Source organism: Myotis davidii, unplaced genomic scaffold (assembly GCF_000327345.1).
Source record: "Myotis davidii unplaced genomic scaffold, ASM32734v1 scaffold88, whole genome shotgun sequence".
Lineage (NCBI taxonomy): Eukaryota > Metazoa > Chordata > Mammalia > Chiroptera > Vespertilionidae > Myotis > Myotis davidii.
In genome coordinates this window covers 2,491,532-2,510,713 of record NW_006300377.1, presented here as the reverse complement: position 1 = coordinate 2,510,713, position 19,182 = coordinate 2,491,532, and the positions used below count along the sequence as shown (strand labels likewise).

The 19,182-nt window shown below is 54.7% G+C and overlaps 1 protein-coding gene across 1 annotated transcript; it reads right to left on the bottom strand.

The window, feature by feature from the left end:
- Positions 1 to 587: 587 nt before the first annotated feature.
- On the bottom strand, positions 588 to 15,785 carry STK40 (serine/threonine kinase 40). Its single transcript, XM_006777294.2, has 9 exons — positions 15,637 to 15,785; positions 13,636 to 13,721; positions 13,127 to 13,270; positions 10,899 to 11,126; positions 10,055 to 10,107; positions 6,265 to 6,380; positions 2,297 to 2,441; positions 2,044 to 2,163; positions 588 to 1,631 (listed from the first exon to the last, which is right to left on the bottom strand). The coding sequence occupies exons 1-9, from the start codon at positions 15,746 to 15,748 to the stop codon at positions 1,391 to 1,393; spliced, it is 1,245 nt and encodes a 414-aa protein (XP_006777357.1). The 5' UTR covers positions 15,749 to 15,785; the 3' UTR covers positions 588 to 1,390.
- Between the last annotated feature and the right edge of the window lie 3,397 nt (positions 15,786 to 19,182).

Genomic DNA, 19,182 nt, shown 5'->3' with positions numbered 1-19,182 from the left:
GAGAGAGAGAGAGAGAGAGAGAGACAGGAGAGGAGTGGGGGCGATGGACAGAGAAGAGCAGGGACTGAGTGTTAGATCGCCTGGCTCCAGAGGTCCGTCCCCAGGCCCCACACCCTGGGACCCCATCCAGCTGAGGCAGAGTGTGTGGGCCCCTGAAGCCCCTCAGCCGACCTGGACCTTGCCTTGCTGGCCACCCTGGGTGTCACTCCGACTGAAGCAGACCTGGGATCTGAGCCAGATTCCCCTTCCTAACTCACTCACTGACTGACATTTCGGCTTCCTCGCCTGCGAAGTGGACAGTAATCTCCCCTCAGAGACGTTGTCAAGCACCGGGGAGGGGCCGGTGCAGGGCGAGTGTTAAAAAAGAGGTCTGGGGCTGGCCGGTGTGGTCCAGTGGCTAGAGCATCAGCCTGTGCACTGAAGGGTGGCGGGTCTGATTTCTGGTCGAGGGCACATACATGGGTTGTAGGTATGATCCCTAGCCCTGGTCCAGGCACGTGCAGGAGGCAACCAATCAGTGTGTCTCTCTCATATCAATGTTTCTCTCCCCCTGCTTCTCCCTTCCACTCTCGCTAACAAATACCCTCAGTGAGGATTAACAAAAAAAGGGGCCTGGGGCAGCCGAGCTTTATCCTGCCCCACAGCTGGCGTGGCCCAGGCAGACAGGACAGACTGAGCGGAAGGTGCCGATGTTGATCAGCTGAGGGGGATGCAGGGCGATGGAATCAACTGGGATTCAAGGCTCAGCTCCACTACTTCCCAGCTGTGTGGCTCTGGGAAACCTATCTCTGAACCTCAGTTCCCACTTGTGAAACGCAAACGTGGATAAGAGCACAGGCCACACAGGACTGAACGAGACGTGCCATCTGGGCATTCCTCATGTGCCACTGGTGACCACTCTCAGCTGCTGAACACCCTGGCCGGTGGGAGCTGGGGGTAGCCTGGGACTCTCTTCCCAGAGCCAGGGGGCTCTGCTGTGGCCCCAGGCTGGTGCCTCCTGGTGCTCCCTGCCCAGTACATCCCTCCCAAGGGCCTGGCCAACCTCTGTCCTCCAGGGGGCGCCCGAAGATCACCCAGAAGCTGCCTGTGCCCAGGTCTCTGCCCTCACTCTGGGCCCAGCACTTTCTCCAGTGTGGGGAACAGAGGAAGAGAGAAAACGGGGAGAAAATGAATCATTTGGAAAATGAAAAGCAGGAAGGCTGAGAGAACCATGTGAGTCAGAGGGGCAGAGAAATGTGACTGTTTAAAGGGCCAGCCCATGGCAGGAAGAGGAAGCTGAGGGAGGGCCGGGCTGGGCCGCTGTGGGGCCTGCACCTCAGCTGCCCTCTCAGGCCACAGAGCTGCCAACTGAGCTGGACGAGGCAGGCCCCAGGCAGCACAGGGCGAGGACTTAGGTCTCCCTTTCCCACTCTAAGAGCTGGGGACAAAGCTGAGAAGGCCCTGCGGCCTGCTGGGAGCCGCCACCTTCGGTCCCTGCCCAGCCTGCCTTCCTTAGAGGCTGGTCCCCAGGACTTGGGTAACAACCTGTCTGCCTTTCCCAACTCACCTCCTGGGAGCTGTCCGCATTGCTCATTTGGTCGTCGATGTCAGGGACCACCTGCAGAGGCCCGCTCAGAGACGACAGGGACTGCCTGCAGGGGAGGCAGTCACATCACACGTCAGCTCGGCTCCAAGCAGCCCCCAGCCCCTGCTCCCCGGTCCTCACTGCTCTAAGACTTGGTTGAAGTCAAAAGACCTGGGTCCCAACTCAGCCCCTTCCTGATGTGATTAACTCTGCTTCTCCAAACCTCAGTTTTCTCATCCAAAAATAGGGGACAATTTCTACCTCACAGGCTGTGTGTGGTCAGAACTCAGTGAGATACTGCCCTCCATCACCGGCATCACTGGCAGGCAGGAGGTGCTAGAGCCAAGGCTGCCAGGACCCTCCCAATCTCCCCTGGGGAGAATCTGGAAATTGGACTCTGCTTGGCAGAGAAACAGGCCCAGCCTCAGGCTTCTTTCCTGGCAGGACGGGCAGGACCCAGCCCGGCACCAGTCACTCACCACGACGCAATGATGGCACTGAGGGCTTCCAGGACGTCGGCGGCAGCCAGGCGCTGTTGGGGGTCGAGGACCAGCAGTTTCCGGATGAGACACACGGTGCTCTCAGAAACCCGCCCGTCCCTGATGGGGGAGACGGAGACGGGGAGGCTTAGGTCGGGTGGGCCGGCCTGGGTCTCAGACCCAGGACTCCAAACCTCACTGTGTTGTCTCTGCCCCATGAGCCTCCATCCCCTCCCCAGTGACCCGGACTCACTCAGGGATGGTGTACTCGGCGGCCTTGATCTTCCGGAAGAGCTCCTGGGGGATGCTGTCGTAGAAGGGGAACTGGCCGTAAAGCATGGTGAACAGCACCACGCCCAGCGCCCACATGTCGCTCGGCTTGCCCCGGTACGGCCGGCCTATGGGCACACAGATGCACCACTTAGCACACACCCCGGAAAGAGACAGCCCTGGCCTCCCTCCGCTTACCAGCTACCTGCTGAAGTCTATCTAGGGACCCCTCTACCTTACCACCCTCACTTCTGGTCACCCTGCCCCCTCTTCCTCCCAGAGCAAGCTCTTACCCGGTCCTCCCCCCTCTCCGCCGCCTCTTCAGGCAGATTCAGCTCCTGCTCTGGAGACCCAGCTTGGCAGGGCGATACCCCACCTCGGGCATGCCTCCTGCCACTTCCTCAAGGCACCAGCCGGGCTGCCAGCTCTCGGCCCAGCTCCTAGCAGAGCGGCTCACAGAGCAGGTGGCCAATGTGCATGTGGAACAAAGTTGTGCGGCTCTGGACAAGTCAGCCACATGCATCACGGTTCCCTCAGAGCACTGAGCACAACCTGTAAGGACCCCTTTCTTTGTCTGTTCCCCCGTCTCCCCATGGGAAGGCAGGTTTTCACATGCAGGGGCCTCTGCTTCGCTCCCCGCCGCGTCCTGCACCCCGCATGGGCTCTCACTGGCGAAGGGAATGACTGTCCAGCTGGGTCAACTCTCGGTGCTAACACTGGAAGAAACACTTCTATCTCATTAAACCTCTAGCATAGCTCTGTGAGTTAGATATTTTCTGTTTGTCCACAGAGTAAAATGAGGCCCAGGGATGTGATCTGTCCAAGGTCACATGGCTGATGAAAAAACCCTGCTTCTCCCATTGCCAGGGCAATCTGTCCATCAACCCTCAACAGCAGAGCTCCTCCCACACGCAGCCGCTGCCTGACCTGCTCCACACCTAGGATGTGGGAACAACGCCAGCTCTCAAAACGCCCCTGCCCAGTGCCTGGGACACCAGCAGGCTCCGCAGCACCAGGTTCCCCGGACACAACTCAGCCCTCCCATGTGGAGGAGACACTGCTGGGCACCAGGCAGTGCCGGGACGACCTCCGCTGGGTCCCCAAGCCTCCTGGGTGGCTGGAGATGCCTTAGGGGTGGAGGACACTGGTTCCCAAGGGCCCCCCTTGGCCCACTGAAGGTCAAGGGGATGGGACTGTGCACCGAGGCGCTGTCAGACCTCAGCCTGCGCTTCAAAAGGTACCACGGACCCCCTTCACCAAGCCTGTGACTTCTTCTCTAAGTGGCACCGACCCCATGAGGCAGCTGAGGCTGGTGCAGCAGGCAGCTGTGTGCAGATGAGCCCGGGCCAACTCTCGCCCTGAGGCAGCACGGCCCCACCCTTTTCCAACACGGATGCTGACCTTTGCTCCCAGGCCCTGCTCCACCAAGTGAGCCCAGTGGGCCACCCACTGCCTTAGCTCTGTGCCGCTCCACAGAGGGTACTGCCTCTCCTGCAGCAGTGGGAAGGTGGTCCCCGCCAAGATGCCCCAGATGGAGCCTCAGCCAAGGAGGGTGGGGAACCGCGCCAGCCCGAGCTGCCCTGGACTGAGATGACAGCCGGTGCCGCCTCTAGCAGACAAGCTCTGACCAGCAGGCGACCTTTCCCTGAACTTTGGCTTCTGGGGAAACACTAACCCTCAAGCTTTCCTTTAGTAATGATGATGCCAGCTAATGTTTGCTGAGCCAGACACGAAGTTAAGGCCTCATCTAATCCCACAGGGACCCAATGAAGTAGGTGTTATTAGCTTCCCAACTTTACAGATGAGAAAGTTGAGGTCCAGAGAGGTCAGTAACTCTCCCAAGGTCCCCATTATTAACCAGACCATAAACTCGACAAGGGCAAGGCCATGACTGCCTTCACCCAGCTCCACGCCCGAGGCCCGGGCTATGCCTGGCACACAGAACAAATGGAGCAGCAGACCTGCGACCAGAACCCACATGCAGGCTTGTACGTAAGCATCACACTTCATCCTCTGAGCCAGGGGTCTTCAAACTATGGCCCGCGGGCCACATGCAAATACAAATGTTGTATTTGTTCCCGTTTTGTTTTTTTACTTCAAAATAAGATATGTGCAGTGTGCATAGGAACTTGTTCATAGTTTTTTTTTAAAGTATAGTCTGGCCCTCCAATGGTCTGAGGGACAGTGAACTGGCCCCCTGTTTAAAAAGTTTGAGGACCCCTGCATCTGAACAACGTGGGAGGCAGGGCCGTTTCCGTGAGGAGACTGAGGCTCAGAGAGGGGGTGAAGGCCAAATCACACAGCTGGTTAATTGGCAATGCCAGTGTCAGAGCCCAGGCCCTGGTCTCCCAGTCTGGGTCTCTTTCTGGTGCAGTGGGTGTCTCTGTTTCATCCTACAAGATGGGGATGAGTCTGGAAGGACCAGAGAGAGAAGCCATGGGCAGCAGCCAGTGACTGCTACAATTGGACTTTTGAGGGGGTGGGTGGGGGGAAGGAGCGGGGGCGTTCAGGAAAGGGCCTGGCCTGGCCCTTATTACCCCAGCTGCCCTGGGTGGGCATGTGGGCACATGGAGACCACCGTAGCCTGGCATTGCTAAGGACAGTCCTGACCAGAGAGCCCTGCCACCCCCGGGCTTGCACACCCCACAGACCTGGTTGTTCCTCCTGGCTCCTGTCACCTAGAGATGCTTTGGGGATTCTCATGGAGGGTGTCCAGTTGGACAGGGGTTGCCCAGAGAGTCCTCCAGCAGAGGCCGAAGGGATTCCAAACCCCCCAGGTCTGGAGAGTGGCACCACTACCCTCTACAGGCGGGTAGCCCTGGCATTCCAGCAGAAGCCTGGGCTGGGGAGGCCTCCAAGGGAACTACAGATGCTTATGGTAAATGACAGCAGCCGGCTTCCCAGGAAGGCAAGGATGACTCTGCTACTGTGAGGAGGGGACGCCTGTGTGTGCTGGTGGTTACACACCCCGGGGACAACCCTGGGCCTTCTTTACATGGAACAGACAGCAGCTGATACAAATCCTTGGTCCCCTACAGGGGCAGGATGAGAGACCCAATTTGGTAAAGAATGAGCGGGAAAAGGAAAGAAAACCACTGGTGAAACAGGAGCCTGGGCTTGAGCAGCCTCCGGAGTTACTATTAGCTATGACTTTGGACAAGAGATTTAATCTCTTGGAGCCTCAGTTTTCTCATCAGTAAAAAAGGAATACCAGCAGAATGAGTGAGTGAATGAGAAAGAAGGGAGTGATGTCTTTGAAATGCAAATCTCATCCTGGCACCCTCAGTGAAGACCTGCTCAATGGCTTCCTTTTGCATTTGGAATAAAGGATGACGTTTGTTTCTCAGTAAGGCCTCCATCAGCCCTTTCACGGTCTGGCCCCTGCCCACCTCCCTGGCCTTGAGCCAGGCTCATTTTCTGAGCAGCAACCACAGGGCCTTCAGTCGGTTCTCCAATGTGCTGTGCTGCCTCCACCTAGTCACACTCCCCATGATTCCCACTGATCCCTCCCGTCTCAGTTCAAATGTCACTTCCTTGGGGAGTCCTTCAAGTGCCTTATTTACACGCACAGAAATCTTCCCTGCCAAGCACTAATCTCAGAGAGTAACTCAAAGTGCACTGGTGCGGCCACTGCCGTCTTCCTCCTCCCTGAGCCCCCAAGACAGTACTGGCTGAAGATACCAGGAAGCCCACAGACAGGGTGTGCGGAAGGAGTGAACTGCTCCGGCGCCGGCTGTGTGCCGGCCTGGGCCCACTACCCCTGCCCGCACCTACACCTACCGCTGAGCACGGCCGTGTGCCGGCCTGGGCCCCCTGCCTGTGCCCACATCTACACCTACCACTGAGCACGGCCGTGTGCTGGCCTGGGCCCCCTGCCCGTGCCCGCACCTACACCTACGGCTGAGCACGGCCGTGTGCTGGCCTGGGTCCCTTGCCGGTGCCCGCACCTACCACTGAGCACGTCGGGACTGATGTAGGCGGGGCTGCCCCTCTGGTCCTTCAGCAGGTCCCCCTCGCTCACGAGGTGCTTCCCGAGGCAGAAGTTGGTGATGGTTATCCGATGCGTCCTGGGGGTGGGAGGCAGAGAGTGAACACACCTTGGTTCCCATGACACCCCTGCTGCCCTCACCTCCTGCCCACACCCTCTGCTCCCCAGGCCCTGCTGCCCTCCCGGGCCGTGTGGAGCATGCCGTGGTGCTGACTCTGGCACTCACTCTTGGTTGCCACCTGCTGAGCCGTCCAGGCAGGGATCGGAGTCATTCTGACCCGAGTGTTTAAGGGGAGCTCCCCTGAACCTACTTCCCTAGCTGAGTCTCGGGGGATGGTGGGGGGGGGCAGCTCAGGGCTCGGAACAATTTGCAGGGAGTCCCCAGACAACCTCACATCACGTCTAGGTTGGGAGTGATCAGGGATAGTTCAGCTCCCACATTTCCACACGAGGAAAAGCCCACAGAGCTGTGGGGCCCACCCTTAGGTGCCACTTTTGTCTCCGTCTGCTGAGTTCTCTGGTCACCCCATGTCATTATCAGTCCGCATCACTGACAGTCTGAAAAGCGAATGCGTACTGAGCCCTTACTGGCCTCAGTGCCTGGTGATGACTTTTCATTCAACCCACACACGCTTAGGAGGGATTTCAAAGACAACGCAACTAAGGCACAGAGAAGTGCAGGGACTTGTCCAGGGTCACACAGCTAGTGTGCAGTGAACAGGATCCACACTGGGTCTGTCTGACCCTAGGGCCTGCCCTGTAGACTAACCCAGGTGCCCACTGTGTCCTGGACAGTCCCCAACTCTCTCATTCCCCGCCTTGCCCTTCAGATTCTCCCCTGACCTAGAAAGCCATGGATCCCCCATTGGAGTCGTGGCTGAGAGCAGCTCTGGGCTCTGATCCTTTCTGGGAGTTTCACCACGTGAACAAAATTGCCCAGAGAGGACACCTCACATCCCGCGGGGGCGGGTTTAGGGGGCAGTCCCCTTCCAAGAGGCCAGGGAAGGCTTCTTTGCCCCACTGGGGACAGCAGGTGAGGAGGGGTGCTTCTCTGCCCACAGACGAGCAGGGGCTACTGCCAGCTCTGCTGGCAGCTGCTGGCAGGGACGCAGCACAAGGGCCGCCTCTTGAGGATGGAGGGGAGTCGACTCAGAGTGCAGGTCGTGTGGGGCTGAGGGCGGAATTCCCCAGAAGCTGCGTCCAAAATGCTCCCGAGCCTTTCAGCTCTCCGGGGAATTCTGCTGGCACAGGGCTTGGTGCAAAACAAAGGCCAGTCTGTGCTCTGCATTCCGAATGGAAATGTCGACTCTCCTCGCCACACAGGCCCGCCCGCCAGATGCCACAGAAGTCGGACTGGTGGCCCTAGGGCAGCTGGAGCCCGAGAGAGCAGGCAAAGGGTCCAGGCAAGGATCACTGCACATCAAGCTGTGGATGGCTCCCGCTCTGAACCGCCATGTCACTGTCCTGAATGTGAGACTGCCCAGCCTCTCAAGCTCATGGTCCCCAGAGCAGAGGCACTGGGTTTCCTCCCTGCTCAGAGATGGCTTGGCAGCTGCAGCGCCTCCTGCAGGCGCTCTCTGAGGCTGGGGACACTGTGGGCGGACAGCGCAGTGGGCAGTTTGGTGGGCTTGGGAGTCAGATCCTGGGTTCCGTTCCTAGCTTTGCCACTCCCTAGTTGTGTGGTCCTGGGCATGCTATTTAGTATCTTGCTAAACCTCAATTTCCTTGTCTGTGAAACAGGGAAAATATTAGCACCTAACTCCCAGGACTGTGTTAGGGTTTAACAAGATAAGAACTTAATCTCAGGGCAAGCACTGGGCCCAGGGCCTGGCGAACAGTCACTGATTACTAACTGCTAGCGCAGATTAGCATGTCATCCCCCGACAGTGGGCAGAAGCTGCCAAAGGAGAACCCTGGGAAAGGCACCATGTTTGAGGGGCAGGAGAGGTGCCACTTTGTGTCCACAGGCACTGGAGCCCACGTGCCTCTGCTGGGGTGGGGGGTGGGGAGAGGGGAAGGGGAGGCTGGAGGAAAATGCGCCAGAGACTCTGCAGGGTGGGCAGCAGGGTCCACTTGGCTTTCACTGCTCTGCCCGCTGAGGACCCTGGAGCCTCTCCCACAGGAAGCCACATGGTCAGCTCCAAGACCTCCTGAAGCTTGGCGACACTCCCGCCGGGCCACCACCGCCCAAGCTGGCCGGGTGGTGCACAGATCCCTGGGAGTCCAGACCCCCCAGGCTCGTCAGTCCTGGCAGAAGGGCGAGGGAAGTGAGGGATGAAGGGAGCTCTGTGTCAGCAGGATCCGCTCTGAGTGAGTCACTCTTTAGCTATGGCCCTTTGGGCTACCACAGTGTTATTCTCCTTTTCTAGGAACTTGGTGTGCAATTTGACTACCCAAAAAGAAAGGAGGAAGAGGAACCCACAGCAAACCTCACATAACCCCAAAAGGGGATTTCAGATTTCAACCCGTGCCTTTCATCCACAGCAGGGCGGACTTGCCACTGTGCTGCTCGGCAAACACTTCTCCCGTTTCCTCCCCGGGAGCACCCTCTGCTGTGAGGACCGGGCAAGTCCTCCAGCTTGTCTGCCTGCCTCTCCAGCTGCAGTTAGGGCCTGGCCTGAGGGGCATGAAGGGGTGGAAGCGCCTCCAGGTTGACTTTGAAAGGATGAAAGCAAGGTCTGGAGAGGACAGGGGTGGGCCCTGGACTCAGGGCGGGTCTCTCTGCACCATGCCACTCTGCCCTCTTCCAGAAGAGCTGGGAGTCAAGGGACAGGGGGCCAGAACCTCCGTCTGACCAGCACAGAAGGGATTCTCAGATTAAAGGGCTGCTGCCAAGACGAGGGGTCTGAATGAGGTATTGGTGTTCTGCAATCAGAGGAAACACACACACACACACACACTCACTGGCATTACTCAAGAGAGGTTTGACCTCTGGACTACCTTCCCCGAATGAAGGGGCCTAGAGAACTGAGAGTTGGAAGCAAATCCATCGCGGAAACAAAGAGGCTTGAGGCATTGGGGTGGTCACAGCGCAGGAGCCCTGACTGTGTTCCTGCAACCCTCGGGGTGAGCCATCAGATCCCTTCCAAGATCAAGGCCCTCTCTCCGGCTGCTGGGAGTGTTGGTTTCTGACTACTCGTAGCTGTGTCCTTCTTGGGAAGTGTCCTTATCCAAAGGAGACTGCCTAAGCTTATGCCCCACCCCGGGCATGGGCCACAGTCAGTGGCTGCCCCAGTAGGGGTGCAGGGTCCTGTGCCCCCTTGCCTTGATCTGGGACATCTGAAGGGCCACCTGGCTCTCAAGCTTTCCAGGTTGAGACCATGTCAGGACTGCACCAGAGTTCAATGTCTGCCTCTGCCCAATCCCGCCCTCTCCTCCCTGAGAGCTCTCCCCAGTAAAACTCCTGCACACATCTGAGTCTGCTTCCTGGGACCTTGACCTATTTTGCTCATCTGTCATTCTTTCACCCATTTGTCCTTGTTTACAGTCACCAGGCATGACCAATGAATGGACCAGGGAGGGCTTCTGCACTCCTTCCCAGAGCTCTGTCTGTGGTTTTGAAGACTCTTCCTCACATTCTATGCAGCAAGAAAACAGAAGCAGGCATCCCACCCCCACCACCGGGATTCCCGCGAGAAGTGGGCTGTTTTAAGCCAGAATCCCCCTGGGAATCTGCGGGCATGCGATAGCTGGTAGCTGCAGCATGTAGCCTACTCCAACCCCAGTTACCTCATGAAGAAAAGCAGGTCTCACCTTTTATTGAGCACCATGTTCCCGAGCTTCAGGTCTCTGTGCACAATGTTTTTCTGGAAGACAACAAAATGGTTTGCACCATGAAGGTGAGTGAGGGCTGGGGGCGGCCCAGCCTGCAAGGTGTTTGGGAAGGTGGGATAAAACTCTGTGACAAGCCTTTTAAGGCTCTGCCTTGATTTGTAAGCCCCAGACAGACCAGGACCATTCTAAGACCTCATTAGCCATGTGTATGGATGGGGTAATAGGTGAATTCAGGCAATCTCTGCCCCACCCAGGACGGGTTCCCAGCTTTCTCCCCTTAGGGCAGCAGCCAGTGGGAAAACCCAGTCCTTTCTCCACCTCTATCAAACTTCTTATTGAAAACTAAGCATCTGCCTGGAGCCGGAATCAGAGATGAACTCTCCTGACTCTGGAGACCAAGTCTGCAGGCTTGGCCCACAGAAGCTGTGAGTCTGCAAGAGGCTCTCCTAACCTGGGCATTGGGGTACTTGACACCTCCAATCCTAGGAAAAGCTCAGAGGTAGGCTGTGGCCCCAGTGGATATCTCACAGTCAGCATCAAAGATAGGAGGCTCATGTTTAGCTCCTTGCCTGAGAGGGATCCCTGCTCTGGGCTCTGCTCTGTGCCCATTGCGGCACCCCCACCCCAGGATGGTGGGCTGATGCCTGCAGCACTGTGCCTCCCCAGGCATACATGTCATCTGGACACTTTTCTTCTGCACACTTCCAGCTGTTCCAGCTGCAAGCACACCTGGGTGAGGGCAGGACAGAGGGTGGCTCTCTGTGGCTTGTGGAGCCCAGGATGCTGTCAGGCCAGAGGAGAGGTTGCAGAAGGGCAGCCTCACCTGGTGCAGGGCTTCCACCACGCGCACCACGTCGTAGAAGATGACCACGGTCTCCCGCTCGCTGAGCCTCTTCTCCTTGATGACGTAGTGCTGCAGGTTGATCAGGTCGGCGGTCTTGTCGCTGAAGTCGTGCGCACAGAGGCAGTCCAGAACAAGGCAGATGCGCTTCTTTGTCTTCTTAACCATTCGGCTGGATTCTGTGTCCTCAACGATTTCACAGGTACGGTCCTGGGAGGCAAGGGGGCTGATGGAACTGGGGCCAGGGCTTTGGGACTCTCCTCTGGAGCCAAACAAAGCAATGAGGGAGCCGGGGAGAAGCCTGCATGTGTGTGGGTGATGAAGGCCTGAGGCCTGGGCAGCGTGGACCATGGGGCAATGCCTGGATTCCCATGTACCAGTGCCAGGCCGAGCAGGGGATGAGATTACAGTAGCTCATGTACAAGATTCATGCTTTGACTCTAATACTAAGGGTTTGGATTAGGGCTGAGCATTTAAAGCCAAAGGGGCCCCTGAGTCCAGAGTAGAGGCTGTAAACCCAGACCCTCGACACCCTCCCCTCCGCGGCACTCCAGGGATCCCAGCAACGACCACAGCACACTTCCTTCCAATGTCCAAGTGGTGTCTGTGAAGTGTTTTGTGTGTCCCAGACAACTGTTTCACATGGAAGAGGGACTCATGGGCAGCTCTGGCTCCTCACCTGCAAATGGGAGCCGGTAACCCCTGCCTCACAGGTCCCTGGGAATAAGACAACCAGACTGAGTGCTAGTCCCCCGCCCCAGCCAGGGCTCAGTACGTGGGCCCTGCTACCAACACCACGGTTGCAAGTTCTGCACCCACTCCCTTGCTGGAAAGACATTTCAAGTAAGAAAAAAAACAGGCACAACACGGGGACCTACCAGCGTGAGGAGGCCCTCGGTGTCACCCAGCCCCTGGGAGCTCCCGGGGACTGAACATCCACACCGCTGGTTCTCCCTTCCCCAGAGACCCAACAGTGTCTGGCACGCAGCTGACTCTAGGAACACTAATCACCCCAGTTCTCTTGTCTACAATGATATGGCCCAGGCCAAGCTTTGGAAGCTGGCAGAAAGGATATACTAAGAAATCACAATCTCCCTCAGTTTGACTTCATGCTTAAGGGAAACACGTTTTCAGAGTTGCCTGTAATTGTGCCTCAGAATGAAGACCTCAGTGGGGTGTATGTGTGGGTGAGAGGCATTCTAATTTATTGTATTTCGGGAAATCAAGCCGACAAGGAGTTTTTACTGCCTGAAATAACAGCCACAATGAGAGTGCAAACGGGGCAGCTCGGGGCTTTGCACACTCATTCATCTTCCCACCACTGAACAAGGTGGACATCGCTGTCATTATCCTCATGTCAAAGATGAGGAATCCGAGGCCAGGGGACCTGAGTGACTTGCCCGAGGTCACACAACCTGAACCCAGGACTGCTGGCTCCAAAACTTGTGTGCACCCCCTGCCATGCTGCCTTTCCTGCGCCAGGTCCGTCGGAGCAAGAAGGGGCCCTGGCCAGTGCGGCTGGCTAAGGGGCACTGCGCAGGCTCTGCTGAGTCCTGAGGAGGCGGCCTCCTGGGCATCTGAGCCGCTTCTCTACTTCTGAAGACACAATCTCAGTTCCGCCCTGAGGAGGGCTCTTTTCAGGGTACACATTGCTAATTAGCACCTTTCCTGGGGGACCTGGGACATCGGGGCACGGGCTCAGGGACACTTGTTGAACAAACTGGAATGCCTGGGCGGACAGGACTGTTGGTGCCAAAACAACTGAGGTGGCTCCAAGTGTCCGTTCTTCCTCACAGCCCTCCCTTCTACCCTGGCCAGGCCAATTCCTGACAAAACAGTAGAATGAGCCTGTGTCTTTAAATGACTTCCTGCTTTCCTCTTTTCTCAGAAAATCAGCTTTTCAAAGAAAGCCTGTAAGATGCGAACTGTGTGCCTTCCTGCTAGGCTGTGATCATCACAGCAGGATTGTGGGGCTGACCCAGTCTGACATCTAGCCCAGTGGTCACCAACCAGTGATCCACAGACCACTGGTGGTCCGTGAGGAATGAAAGGTTGGCAACTGCTGCTCTAGCCCGCTCGGCCCAGAAAGTCATGACACACCCAGCACGCAGGGGTCACAAGGGTGAGCTGCTCCAAGTACTGGTGTGGTCCTAGCAAGTGCCAGCCCAAGGTGGGGGGTCAGGGAAAGGAGGGAATAGGCAGCCACTCACCTGGAAGAGCCCGTGGTGGTGAACCACGCCATCCTGTGTGTGGAGGAGGGAGAGCAGAGAGTACTCGGTGTGTAACAGCATCTTGCCTTGCCTCTCCTCTTGGCTTTCTATTCCTTGGTCCCCCCTCTCCTCAAGGGTAAGGATCTTTAGGAAGGCACACACACACACAAAAAGAAAAACAACCCAAAAAACCTTACTTTATAGAGCAGAGTGACCAGAGCAGGAAAAGCAGGGGGTCACATTCTCCCATGCAATACTTGCACACACACTCACACACACACCTACGAAGTGCAACAGTTTTTCTTAATGTGATGGCAATGTAATTTATGCGCAGATAAAGCTCGTTAAATCAAGAGTTGTTCAGAGAGAGGCTGTGAACTTGATTGTTTCTCGGGAAGAAATAGTGCCACTCTTGCTCACAAGTGGTGCAGGTGTGAAGGGAGAGAAAAGGGAGCCAGGCTGGCAGGATGGCCGAGTCCCTGGGACCCTGGCTCAGGTGCCTCACTTACCTTCAGCTGATAGAAGTCATCTGTGCCATCTTTCCTTGCCAGACACTGCACAATGCTTGGCACCGGTGAGTTGCCCAGACGGGGACCTGCGGCACAGAGATCAGCTGCTTACTGCTCAAAAGCCTATCTAGAGTGGCACCATCACCACCTGGTCTTTGGCTCGCTCTTCTCCTCAGAGGGCACCACTCAACTCCCCCAACAACGGCTCTCCTGGGGGAGAGTTTCATGGTCTCCCCTCCAAAAATGGAGGGTATGTGTGCATCTGCCTGAGGTACACTTGGCTTTTACAATCCCATTCTAAAAAAGAGGGGTTTTCAACAGTGGGTGCAGGCTGGACTCTCTGAGGAGCATGTGTCAAAAAAAGAGCTCCCGGCTACAACGTGCCCCTCTGAATCAGCAACTCCAGGGTAGAATCCAGGAAACCACAGCTCTGACAGGTTCCCACGGTAGCCTGATATAGCCACCTGGCCCCGGTCCAAGGACCAGCTTTTGGAAACTTGTGTATTTCTGGAGAAGTATACTGCTTGTCCTGTGAGAGCACCCTGCCTGAGCTTTCAGGGCATAAAGCCGATGATGTCACCATGTCACTGCACTGCTAACAACTTGTAACAGTGCTCCACAGCTCTTACTATGCAATCAAAACTCCTTTCTGGACATCCAAGGTCATGCATGATTAGGTTCCTACACATCTTCCTACCTGGTTGTATTTCCCTACTCCACTCACCACACTCTAGCTCAGTGGTCAGCAAACTGCGGCTCGGCAAACCGTGGCTCGTGAGCCACATGCGGCTCTTTGGCCCCTTGAGTGTGGCTCTTCCTCAAAATACTGATTTCTGTGCATGGGCCATGAAGTTTCAATCGCACTGTATGTGCACGCCCGCACGTGGTATTTTGTGGAAGAGCCACACTCAAGGGGCCAAAGAGCCACATGTGGCTCGAGAGCCGCGATTTGCCGACCATGGCTCTAGCTACACTGGCTTCTTAATTCCTAAGACATTAAGGCCTTTACTGCCTCTGGGCTTTTGCATTTGCTGTTCCTTCTGTCTAGAATGCTTTACTCCTGCTTTTCACATGGCTGGCTCCTTCTTATCCTCAGGTGTCAGCTCAATGTCATCTCCTAGACAGAACCTTCCTTGTCTATACTATCTCCTGGTCCTTCTTACTCGCATCACCTTGTTTACTTCCTTAAAGGCACCTACCGGACCTTCCAGTGATGATCTTGTGTGCTGTTTACTGTTTCTTTTTGCAACCAGAATGTTAAGTTCTGTGAGGGCAGGAACTGGTCTGTCGCATACACAGCTGCACCCCGGCAAACAGCACAGGTCTGGCCAGAGTGAGCGCCACTGACTCACTGAATGACTGCAGCTGGAACTCTCTTGTATCCATAAATCCAGATGTTGTTCCCCCAGCAAAACTCACACCCAGCCTCTGGCTGCTAGGGAGTCAGGGTCCTCAGAGCCCACCCCACCTGCAACCCTGGGCATAAATAACCAGGACTTGCTGGACCTCTAACATCACGCAGAAGGCCCAGCTGCTCCTCGGGACCACTGGGAATACCCAATTCTACAGGATTTCTGTGCCAACTTTACAGGAAGTTTCAGGGGCTATATTGACCACTGTGTGAAATTAATTATGCTCTCCAAGAGTGGTCCACAAAGTGACTTGGGTGGCCCTTGGGATTCAATGCAGCTTTTGTGTTTCCCATGGATGACATCGTAGGGGAACAGATAGTCTAGCTCTCAGCTAAGACTGACCTAAGGCTGGTGTCTCTCCAACAAAGGTGACAACTCTTGGTACAGGGTGACCTAAAGCTCTGGGTCTCCCACTGCCATAAACAGCCTCTAGTTAAGGCGGTGAGGCTGGGCCAGACCCAGCGTTGGTCAGGACCCCACACTGTGGTGGGTGTGTCAATTCACTCTGCACGTCCGCAGGTCAGACTGTGCATGCCAGTGCGCCCTGCCCCTGCCCCAGCACCCACTCACCCGGAGGGGAGAGGCTTACCCAGGATGAACGGTCCAGCTCTCTTCGCATTATTTCCAGAAATCCCACTTCCTAGAGCCTTCGCCCTGGCCGACGTTTCCCCAGCCCCTCTGTCTGATGCTCTCCGCTTCATCCTCAGCTCTAGACAAGACAGAAAGAGCCCCTCTCACTGAGCAAGTCAGCGCATTTCCTTACGCTAACACAGCCTCCAAGCCTCTGACTTGGGGATGCGTCACACAGCTGCTGCTGCTGCTGCTGCTGCTGTCGCTGTCGCTGCCACCTCCTCCCCCTCCCAGAGGAGAACTGAAGGTTCCCGGTGACAAAGAACCAGGGCTCCTTTACTTGGGATTAATTAGAGGCTTGAGGGAGTGTACTGGTTACGGAGGTGGGCAGCCAGCTTGCCTCAAAGGGGCCGGTAAAATGCAGAGAGAACACTGGGCTTTGTGCAGATGCAAATTGGGTTCCCCAAGAGATCACCACAGAGAGGAGAGCTGGCTGGGAATTTACTATTCCCAAAGTAAGGCCTTCCCCCCAATTTCCGATAGCCAGTGGCCTGAGGGCTGATTCCTGGGTCCCACTCCACCCCCAGTGTTCTGACCTCTGCGGTGTGGTGGGGTGTGGACCCCGGGAAATGGTGGACATGAGGCCCCGGGGATTGTTATGCCCACAAAGTATACTGTACAGGTCACTACCAAGAATCTCCTCTCTCCAACTCCCCTTGACCCTTAAATCCTCTCAGATGGAAGAACATCCCAAAGTTGTCAATCAGGGGGTAGGGTAGGATGGCTGTTTAAGTTTGCTTTCTCTTCCTTTCTCCTATCTTCAAAATTTTTTTAAATTGCTTTTAAGAAAAATACTGTGCATTTAGGAGCCAGATAAAGAACACCAATGGAGGTCATGATCACTATGATTTGCCTGGTAATCCCTATCTCCTCCAGGGTTAAAACAAAGATTGACACAGGAGCTAGATGCTAGAAGATGTACACCTCTAGACATGGATTTTTAATTTGTTTCTAAAATATATTTTTTAATTGATTTCAGAAAGGAAGGGAGAGGGAGAAATAGAATCAATGATGAGAGAGAACCTCATTGATCGGCTGCCTCCTACACACCCCATACCGGGAATTGATCCCGCAACCTGGGCATGTGCCCTGACTGGAAATCAAACCATGACCTCCTGGTTCATAGGTCAGTGCTCAACCACTGAGCCTCACTGGCCGAGTTAGAATGGATTTTAAAAAAGGAGTCACTCCTTCTAGCTCTCTATAGTTAACACCTTGGGAATGCAGCGTCCCGGAGGTGGGGCAAGGAAACAGATGCACACAGATGAGTTCCACAGAGCGGGCAGAGGGCCACAGTGATGCCCAGGGAAGGCTGGCTGCCCAATCCCAAGGAGAGGCCCTGGCCCGAGGTAGGTGAGGGGGCTCTGGGGAACCTTCTTTGAGGAGGTGGTACTGGAATGGGCCAGGCAGAGGAACCTGGGTGAGCAAACGTACGAAGGTAAGAAATGACACATAAGCAGCCAACTCCAAGCAGTTTGTGTCACTGGAGTACACAGTGTGCAGCAGGGAGTGGAGAGAGGTGACCAGAAGAGGGGCCAGGACCACATCTAGGGGACCCGATGGCCATGTCAGGAGTGAAAACTTTAGAGGTTTAACAATCAGCCCTAAACTTCTGTAATTTATTTCTTCATACAAAAGTAATTGGCATTCCCTGCAGAAACACTAGAAAATACAGATATGCAAAAATAAGATACCTGTGACCTCACCACCCAGATGTAATCGCTGTTAACATTCAAGCAGACTTTCCTGTGTGTGTTTGTATAGGTGTGTGCTTACAGTGTTTTATGGTATGTAAACTCATTAAAGCTGTAAACTAAAATAAAACACCATATTAACATCCCCTCATGACAATATTCTTCTGTAGCATCACTTGAAATAGCTGCACAGTCTCCTTGGTAAGAATATGTCATGATTTATTGGACCACACCCCTATTCATGGACATCTACTCTATCCATTTCTAAATATTTTTATTAACAGCCATACACCTATATCTTGGCGTACTTGTCTCTCTCCCTCAAGATAAACTCTAAGAAGTGGAATTGCAGGGTCAAAAGGGGAGCATGTTTTAAAGGTGCTTCACATATACTGCCAGGCTGCTCTCAGGGAGGCTGAGCCAATTGATATCTCATCAGCAGTGTGGGCGAGGAAGGCCCAGGACCTGCCCCAGGACTATGTCCTTAAAGACTGCCAATTTGATGGGCAATAAAAAGTATATCGTTGTTTAAATTAATAATTTCTTAGCTATTCATGAGGTTGAACTTATTTCACATGCTTACTGGTTGTATGTATTATTTTTTATGAATTTCCAGTCCATATTTTTCTATTTTTTTATTGTTGTGTATTAGTTACACTGGTTTTTAGAAACTATACATTAAGAATATAACTGGGAACAACAGAGGAGAGAGGTCAATGGGGGGAAAAGGGGACATATGTAATACTTTAAACAATAAAGAATTTTAAAAAAAGAATATAACTGGCACAGGATGTCATTTTTCTTAATCTTTTAACTTTTTTAAATGAAAAAAAAAAGGTTAAACAGTTCTCTTTTCCTTTAGTTTGTTTTTGCTGTTATTCCTGGAAGGCTGGCTCTACTCTGAGAACAGGTGTGGATCCTCTAGTCAGGTTACTTTAACTCTTTACACGCTGTCATTCTGGCCCTTCTTCTAAATCCCAGGAGGCTGACTCCAGCAGTGAACTGGAAGTAGGAGAGACGGCCTGATGTACTCCAAGCCCGTTTGTTTCAGAGCTGTGTCACTGAGGAGCAGTCCCAGGGTTTCATTATGAGAGAAGCTGGGACCATGTAACTCAGTAGGCCCTGACCGTCCACAGATGGAGAAGCCATGGCTAGGCTCCGCCTTGACTTCTGCCAAAGCTCATGCTGGAAACAGATTCAAAATCATTCACACAAAAGCAGGGAAAAATAAAACAGCTTTTAGACTTCATAGCTGGGCACATGTGCCTAGAGCAGTGTTCCTGTTCTTTGCCTGGCTAACTTCTATGCATCCTTCTCAATTTAAGTATCACTTCCTCACAGAAGCCTTCCTGGACAGCCCCACCACCAGTGGGTCCCAGCTAGTCTCACTTGGCTTCCTGTAATTTTCACTTGTAGCACTTTCCATATTTTATGGTTATATATTTATTTGTGTGTTTATATGCTTAATGTCTTACCCCCACCACTAGACAAAAAATTCCATAAGAAAAAAACACACCTTTGGACCCCAAGTGCCTGGCCCCGCAGATACTCCACGCTTAGCTGGGTGCCTTCCCTCCAGGTGTGGGTAGTTCTCACAGATCAGCAGCCCTGAGCTGGCGCTGCCCCTGTCCTCGTAGATAAGCTGGTTTCACGCCATTGTGGCCCTGTCCCCTTTCTAACGGAGCGCTAGTTTTTTTCCTTCTGGTTCCCTGGAGAGCACCTCGGAGGCCTCATCATATCTGTATAGACGCTGCTGAGGCGCCTACGCACAGGCATGGTCTAGACTAGACAACAGTTTGCTGCGAGCAGCT

Excerpts from the sequence above, each read along its gene's own strand:
- STK40 (XM_006777294.2), bottom strand. The coding sequence starts at position 15,748 with ATGAAGCGGAGAGCATCAGACAGAGGGGCTGGGGAAACGTCGGCCAGG. Across the intron at positions 10,108-10,898 it reads TGGTGGAAGCCCTGCACCAG|AAAAACATTGTGCACAGAGA; the intron begins GTGAGGCTGCCC and ends GTTGTCTTCCAG. Across the intron at positions 2,442-6,264 it reads CAGTCCCGACGTGCTCAGTG|GCCGGCCGTACCGGGGCAAG; the intron begins GTAGGTGCGGGC and ends GTGTGCCCATAG.